Consider the following 8,372-nt stretch of genomic DNA (forward strand, 5'->3'; position numbering starts at 1 on the left):
GGATCGCAAGAGCTTGCATACCTTATTAGCATCCTTAGTATCGATAAAACCTTCCGGTTGCATTATATACAATTCTTTCTTAAGGAAACCATTAAGGAATGCAGTTTTGATGACCTTCTTCCAGATTTCATAATCTAAAAATGCAGCAATTGGTAACATAATCCCAACGGACTTTAGAATCGCTACAGGTGAGAAAGTCTCATTGTAGAACTTTGTCGAAAATCCTTTGCAACAAGTCGAGCTTTATAGAGGTGACATTACCATTAGCGACTGTCTTCTTCTTAAAGATCCATTTATGCTCAATGGCCTTTCGGTCGTCGGGTAAGTCCACTGAAGCCCCATACTTGGTTTTTGTACATAGATCCTATCTTGGATTTCATGGTCTCTAGCTATTGTTTGAATATAGGCCCATCATTGCTTTTTCATAGTTTGTAGGTTCACCGTTGTCCAACAATATGACTTCCAGGATAGGATTACCACCCCATTCAGGGGCGGTACAAGTCCTGGTCGACCTACGAAGTTCAATAGTAGCTTGATTTGAAGTTTCATGATCATTATCATTAACTTCCTCCCTAGTTCGTGTAGGCACCACAAGAACATCTTTCTATGTTGCGCTAATTTCTAATTCAAGAGAAGGTACGATTATCTCATCAAGCTCTACTTTTTCTCACTCACTTCTTTCGAGAGAAACTCCTTATCTAGAAAGGATCCATTCTTGACAACAAAGATCTTGCCCCCGGCTCCGTGATAGAAAGTATACACAATGGTCTCTTTAGGTATCATGTGAAGGCGCATTTCTCCGCTTTGGGTTCGAGCTTATCAGGCTAAAGCCTCTTGACATAAGCGTCACATCCCCAAACGTTAAGAAACGACAATTTAGGTTTCTTGCCAAACCACAATTATTAAGCTATGGTATTTCAGGTGGCGTGTGTTGTGAAACAATTCCTTATTGTTTTAAATGCATACTAAACTTGCAACTCAAATGTTCAACTCCACGATCAGATCTTATAAAAATTACTTCTTGTTACGATGATTCTCTACTTCACTCTGAAACTCTTTTAAACTTTTAAAATGTTTCAGACTTGCGTTTCATTAAGTAAATATACCGGTTCATTATCAAGATGATGTGCCGATTCAATCTCCCAGAGGTGCTCATAGGATAAGGTGTGCGTGTGTGCATTCATAGGGATGAGTGTATGCACGTATGTAGAGGCGTCTCTCGTGTTTTTAAAAAACCCTACTCTACACCTTTATTTGAAGCAATAAGTTAATGCCGGGCACATTTCTTCCACGGACCCAAATTCCTAGAACCCGGAGAGTAGCCGTGCGTCGGATGCGTGTACCAAAGGCGGGCCCCACTTCCTAGAGGGTGAGGGCGTCGGAGGCGAAGCGACGAGCAGACGATGATTGTGACGGCGGGGCGGGCGGGCGCCTGAGTTGTTCACCACCTACCCTCCCCCGTCTCTCGAAGACTTTCCACCCAACTGATCACACCAACAGCAACAGCTAGGCACAGCCCACGAACAAACTGCCGTTGAGAAGGCGAACCATTTCTTCCTCCCCGGAGACACGCGGAGAAACTCGACGACTCCTCTCCCTCCCCACTTTAGTCCCGAACTCCCGATCGGGAAATCTCAGCGGAGGCGCAGCATCTCCCTGGGCGGAGGATCTCGGGGCCCGGCGGAGAAGGTGGACCGGCATCACGCCAACTAATCGAGCCAGAGCCGAGAGGTACGTACGTGCGTCTGTTCGTTTCTCCGGGTGGTTTTCCAATCTTATCTGCTGCGTGGCCGCCTATGGTAGCAATATAGTGCAGCTGCTTACGACCGATCCAAGGGAAGGTACTCTCTGTTCTTTCGTCTACCGAAGCCAGGTTATCGTCTGTTCGTCTGGGCAGCGCCGATCAGTCGCCCCGTTTGCGGCGGCGGCGGCAGCGGTGCTGCTTCTCCGGAGAATCCGCGAGGTGTTTGCCCTGCCACAGCACTGCTACACCGCTAGGTTACCGGACGAGTAGAGCCAGCGCCGCCGCCTGCTACGGACGGGACGCGTACTTTTCGTCTGGCCTCGTCGCCGGCGCCGTGCCTGCTCGAGTGTACGCTACGAACCAACTGCGCCCTGGCACGTGGCGTCCATCGGTGGCTGGCGTGGCGGCGCGCTGAACTGGCCACCCATTTGTCCTACTATGAGCCCAATTGTTGGCAGGTGTCACCGTCCGTCCAGGCGGAAATATCTCTGCCTGTTTCTTCTTCTTCCGGGTGATAAGGAGAGGGGTAGTGTACGTTCAACTCTAATTGCCTTCTTCTCGGAGCAAATGGCGCGACCGGATTTATTGCTTGCCCTTTGTTTCACCTCGTCGTATAATTATAGCATTGGATCCCTAGTTCTGCCACATCCGATCTGGAGATTGTACTTTCTGCCTCTCTCTGCTAAGGTTTGACTTGTACATTAAGTAAACGTGGTTAAGGAACTTGCATGATCCCCCCGGTGTTAGAAGGGAGAGAGGAAGATTGGTGGAATTGATGTTTATTGATTGAGCCTCGTGGGCATATATATAGAAGTGTATGATCAATTTGAAGTACTACAAGACAAACTAGAATAATTCCTAATCTATCATATGTTTCCTAGTTAATCAATGTATTCAACACCCGGGATACGGCCCCTACACTTTAGTTTCAGATTCAAACTTTCTACAGTACTCCCAATCTAAAAAATCTTATATCAGGGAGTAATGTTTAGGCTGTGTTTCATATTGAAGTATAAAAAAACCATAGTACTGAAAAACTTAAATATTTTTGCATGTAGGTATAAGATACCACAATTTTGATATATCACGGTATTTTGAAAGTATTGAGAATACTTTAAGCTGTTTGGCTGGTGCTGCATATATCAACGTAAATTGGCTGGCTAGCCGTTTTCTCCTTAGTCCAGCAGTACACACTTTCTATTGTTCTATGTTTGTGTAATATAAATAATTATAGATTTTATTCGTCGGTCCAACTATCTCATTGCAATATCAACACCTTAATTCCGGACGACAAAGATTTACGATTATTGACAGCATTTCATGGAGGAATTAACGTTCAAATTCGAGTTTCCATGCTAGGTCAAATCAAGGAGTACTAGATGAGTGCTAAGTAACTGAGTGAGCTGTCACACACGTGCTGACTGGTGAAGTGAGTATTCGGACGTATAGGAGGAGGAGCATCCGTAGCATCTTTCGGTAGTCGATGTGCCTAACAGTCCATCCTATGCTCTGATGTGACCACCCAACGAATGTGCAGACCAGTCATCGGTAGTACTATGAAACACTAGAATTTGACACTCCAAAGCTGCCATTGCCTTGTCCCAGCTGTGTACTAGTACTACTACCCGTGAAGGACCACTACCATGTCACTGTCTATTGTAGTGTTGCTCACAACTGTTGTGTGGTAGCAGTCATCTTGTACAGGTGCTAAGCATGTCATGTAGATAAAAAATCTGATGTGACAAAATAATTAAGAGGAGAGAGATGGGTTTGGTGACCCCAGAAAAAACAATGCCAAGCGGGCAAACCTAGAGCAAACATTTAAAGAAGCAAGCTCACTAATGCATGAAAGAGTTTAGTAGCTAAGTCATTAAATGTAGGGAGCTTAGCAACAACAACTTAGCACCAATGCATTCGGGACTACAGTTGTTTCTCTGATACAGGTTATTTAGAGATGTACCGAGACTTTTTGTTTATGGTCCTCTCTACAATGTGTGGAGAATCGACACCTGTTTACGGAAGTGTGTACATGATTGAAGGATACGGCGAGGGATACTTTTACCCAACATGGATGGTAGCATGATCATAGAATTGGCCCACCTCCGCTTTAGGCATTATACAGTCTCTACATGTTTCTTTGTATTTTGCCTTTTTAATTTTCGTTTGTGTGAGAGAACTTGTTTAACCGAAGAGAGCTGTGTGCATCGTAGTTATGCAGAGTCCAGATGTAATGCTTAAACCTTTTAAGTAATAAAGCATCTTTTTTTCAAAAAAGAGTTGCTAAACTATTTAATGCGCTTAGCACCTCATCTAAGCAACTATCCATTGGAAGAGGTCTTTAGTGAGTATTATAAAGATGAAGCGACGTGAAACTTTAATTTGTTTTACTGCTTGACGTGGCAAGGATTTTCTGCGGTGCCCATGTCAACGCTGCGTTTCCATAGACGAACTCACGTGGTTCCCTGACGGATAACCGTGCTATAAAAACTTGTCAACTTAACCATCTTCTGCTCGCTCCTACTCCAGGGAGTGTATATCATATAGCTTGTGATTCACCAACTGGGCCTTGATCTACCACCAGGGACAGGACAGGGAGGAAGCGGTTCAGAAGACGAAGAGGAGATGTCGTCCGACGGCGGGGGCTCCCAGATGGGCGTCGCCGGCGCGCTGGGCCTCTCGGTCACGTCGTCAGTAGCCATTGTTATTTGCAACAAGTACCTCATGAGCACCCTTGAGTTCTACTTCGGTTAGTACAACTACTTTCAGGGTTTTAGACTCTCGGTGCTGCTGCTGCTTACTCCGTTCGACAACACTTTTGTCATCAAGTGCACAAAATGGACATTTCGATCTTTGAACTTTCTGATCTGTGTGTGCTTGAAATTTGGATATTGCAGCGACGACACTGACGAGCTGGCACTTGCTGGTGACCTTCTGCACGCTTCACATAGCGCAGCGCCTGCGCTTCTTCGAGCCGAAGCCAATCGACGCGCAGACTGTCATCTCCTTTGGGTTTCTCAATGGAATCTCCATTGGCCTCCTCAACCTTTGCCTTGGCTTCAACTCAGTTGGCTTCTACCAGGCAAGCCACCCAAACTGCTGATGATATCTCATACCATTTCATTTGTTTTCTTACTCGTGGATTTGCTATGTTTGTCTTGCTACAGATGACCAAGCTGGCTATTATACCCTTCACCATGCTCTTGGAGACCATCTTTTTGAGCAAGAAGTTCAGGTGCTTCTCAGATTCCTTCTCGCATTAGGCTTTTTCCTGATCATCTTGTAGCAAGTTCAGCCTTTCTCATGCTCCACAATCATTAACCGTGCAGCCAGAGCATCAAGGCCTCTCTCATGGTCCTCCTCCTGGGAGTTGGCATCGCATCGGTCACTGATCTCCAGCTCAATCTCCTCGGCTCAATCATCGCAGTGCTCACCATCGCTGCGACCTGTGTCTGCCAGATCGTATCCTTGTGCTCTGCCCCTCCATGAAACTCAAGCTATCTAAGCTAGTTGTTAGACTGTTCACATTTGCAGTTGCACCCTGAATATTCGTGTTCATGTCGTCTTCCCTGACCTTGAACAAAGCTGACCAACCAAATCCAGAGGAGGCTCAAGGTGTCTTCCACTCAGCTACTGTACCAGTCCTCCCTGTACCAATCCGCTGTGCTGCTCATCACCGGCCCCTTCGTCGACAAGCTCCTGACAAAGAAGGACGTCTTCGCGTTCGAGTACACATTCGAAGTCGTGGTACGTACTACATGTGCAGCAGCAGCAAGAACTGAACTTGTTGATGTAAAAGATGAATAAAATTGAGCTGCGCTGAACCAACTTTCTGGGCGCAGGTGTTCATCCTGATGTCGTGCGGGATCGCGGTGAGCGTCAACTTCAGCACCTTCCTGGTGATCGGCACGACGTCGCCAGTGACGTACCAGGTGTTGGGCCACCTCAAGACGTGCCTCATCCTCTCCTTCGGCTACGTTCTCCTCAAAGACCCCTTCACGCTCCGCAACCTCGCCGGCATCCTCATCGCCATCTTCGGCATGGGCCTCTACTCCTTCTTCTCCGTCTCCGAGAGCAGGAAGAAGACCGAGGGCGCCACGTTGCCCGTCAACACCCAGGTCTGTACTTTTCCTGACACGTTAGTATCTGAATCTGGAATGGCGTATGACAAGGTTTTAACCGGCGTGTGCTCTTGCAGATGAGCGAGAAGGATTCGGCACCGCTCCTTGGCACGAAAACCTCGCCGTGGCAGGAGAGCAACGGGGTGGAGAACTTTGACGACGTGCCACGGACGGCGAAGAGCGCGTTTAGCCGGCAGCTGAACCCGTAGCTTAGGATGGATATGCTTTGGTAAGTTGGTATAGCAGCATCAGTATCTATTCTTTCCCCTTCGAGGTTTCTCCTACAATGATGAGAATTGCTCGATAATGAAAGTAATGGTGGTATTGTAAGGTGGTTCTAGGACCTAAAAAGTTCTGGAAGTAATGTTGGACAGCAAGTGCCAACTTCTCCTACAATGGTTGTAGGGCAGGGATCTCACAGAAATTGCACCAGAATTTTTCCGGAAGTTCTGCAAAAGCTGCAATTTATCATGACAATTCTCTCGTTTACAAACTCGGAAAACAGCAAATGTCAATCTTTTTTCCAGAGAAAACGCAAAGGCTTGCTCCTCGATACATTTATAGGAAGAACTAGGAAATATGCCCGTGCGTTGCAACGGGAGAAGAAAAAATATCACATGATGTGCCGGTGCGTTACTACGGGTTGCTTTTTATTTTACTTTTAGGCCTTGTAGAATTTCGCTAAGTTATTAAGAAAATTGCGTTATTTACTTGCTCGCATCAATTTAAGCTGCTACTTGCTGTAGCTATTTTCAAAAAGGAAAGAAGATGGCAAAATAATATAAAGTTCCATCCTATAACCATAAGTAAATTCGGTCGTAAATCAAAGATAGCTTACTGCAAATAGTGGACTGTCCATGCTACTACAGGACCTGATCCACCCTTTCAACATCAGAGTGTTATGAACCACAATCACAACCAGCAGTAGTAAAATAAGACCAAGGACATATTAGTGTAGGTTGCAGAGAACCAAATACCATGATTCAACCCTCCTTGTCTACATACCTCAAGTAGAAAATCAGCCGACGAAGTTCCGGCAAACTGTGGAACACTGTCAGATGAGTTGAATAGTTCACTCCTGGCTCTTCATCAGGTAACATTTTGATCTCTCTAAGCTTTAGTTTGGAAGGACCAATGATAACAAAAACTGATACCAACCATGAGCTAGAAAGGCAATATTGTAGCTCTGATTCGAAGGCCACACTATAACCGAGTCTTGCTGTATAATTCAGAAAGAGTTCAGAGAATTGCAAGAGTTGCGTTGGCATGGACTCTATCAAATTGCACAGTCAAAACAATTTGCTCAAAAGCTATGTGCTAAAAACGAAAACGCATAAAAACTGCATGCTGAAATGTTGTTGCGCCCATTGGCATTTAAATAAAATGCTAGTATATTATGGAGTCAGACCTCATCATCATGAACTACTGGAACAACATGCCAAAGAAGTGGTTCCCAAACCTAATTTTCTTTTCTTACCATGAAACTGCACAATCCTGAAATCTTGAAACGTGAATAATTACGTACAAAATTAGAACTGAATTTATGCAAGATAGTGTGAAATCTGGATGAAACAAGTAAGTCAAACACCATGTGAATCGACAGTGGAATCCATGTGAAATTCTCGAGGGAACTAGCTAACTTACTGGTGCAAATCCCCTTGGTGCATCACTTGGACCAGTTGAGTCTTGGATAGAGCTGCAATCAAGACACAGGGGGGAGAAGCGCTGTCAGAATTCTGCATTTATTGATGGGTCCATTGGAGGAACAAGGAAAAACTCAGGGGAAAGGGGACTGGCCATGAAATAAATTGGGCCTGGAGTCGTCGGAATTGCACGAGCTTGGTGGCCTCGAGGATGAGCCGGTGCAGCTTCTTGAGGTCGCGAAAAGAAAGGAGTCGAAAGAGTGAGAGAGGCCGGACCTGCAGGTCGATGTTGAGGTCCTGCCTGGGGTAGATTCCGGTCGAAGATCCTTCCTTCTTATGGCAGCCAAGTCCAATAAGAGGTTAATGTTGTGTAACTATAAAACTTGGTAGAGTTTAGTAATACTTGGATGGAAAAAACAAATGCTCTACAAGCATACAGCTGAAGCAGAATAGCTTATCAGACATGACTCTCTTTCAATTTCGCTGGTAAGTTGTAACAATAATACAGTAGCCAAAAGTCAACCCAATCAAGATAATACGTATGCTCCCCTCAGAAATACAACCTTAACTCCTAAAAAAAAGAAGAAACAATGGTCAGTTTCATGCAAGAAATTCTAAAGAGATAAGACATAATTTCTCAACCTTTGGAAACAAAGATGCCGAAAAAGGGAAATTAGGGAGATACAGAGCTTATCCATGTGGAAGTGCCATCACACATCTAGCTGGACTGGATCCACTCCTTGTCAGATCCAGTGCAGTGCAACGATGTCATTTGGGGGAGGATATCCGATGTTGGATCAACAGCTAACACTGAGCTTAAATTAGTTGAGCAAGAGTGTTTGTACTGCAACCTTGTTTTCGATCTCT

General features: G+C 45.3%; 1 protein-coding gene across 1 annotated transcript; it reads left to right on the plus strand.

Moving 5' to 3' along the window:
* The first annotated feature begins 1,378 nt into the window (after positions 1-1,378).
* Positions 1,379-6,364, plus strand: LOC123121467 (UDP-xylose transporter 1). The gene is made up of 8 exons (XM_044541463.1): positions 1,379-1,731; positions 4,326-4,490; positions 4,639-4,823; positions 4,909-4,976; positions 5,071-5,203; positions 5,327-5,488; positions 5,584-5,859; positions 5,940-6,364. Exons 2-8 carry the CDS (start codon positions 4,367-4,369, stop codon positions 6,069-6,071), a joined length of 1,080 nt encoding a protein of 359 aa, XP_044397398.1. The 5' UTR covers positions 1,379-1,731; positions 4,326-4,366; the 3' UTR covers positions 6,072-6,364.
* Positions 6,365-8,372: the final 2,008 nt, after the last annotated feature.

The sequence above is a fragment of the Triticum aestivum genome, chromosome 1B (genome assembly GCF_018294505.1).
Source record: "Triticum aestivum cultivar Chinese Spring chromosome 1B, IWGSC CS RefSeq v2.1, whole genome shotgun sequence".
Taxonomy (NCBI): domain Eukaryota; kingdom Viridiplantae; phylum Streptophyta; class Magnoliopsida; order Poales; family Poaceae; genus Triticum; species Triticum aestivum.

Excerpts from the sequence above, each read along its gene's own strand:
- LOC123121467 (XM_044541463.1), top strand. The coding sequence starts at position 4,367 with ATGTCGTCCGACGGCGGGGGCTCCCAGATGGGCGTCGCCGGCGCGCTG. Across the intron at positions 4,977-5,070 it reads TTTTTGAGCAAGAAGTTCAG|CCAGAGCATCAAGGCCTCTC; the intron begins GTGCTTCTCAGA and ends TTAACCGTGCAG. Across the intron at positions 5,204-5,326 it reads CGACCTGTGTCTGCCAGATC|CTGACCAACCAAATCCAGAG; the intron begins GTATCCTTGTGC and ends CCTTGAACAAAG.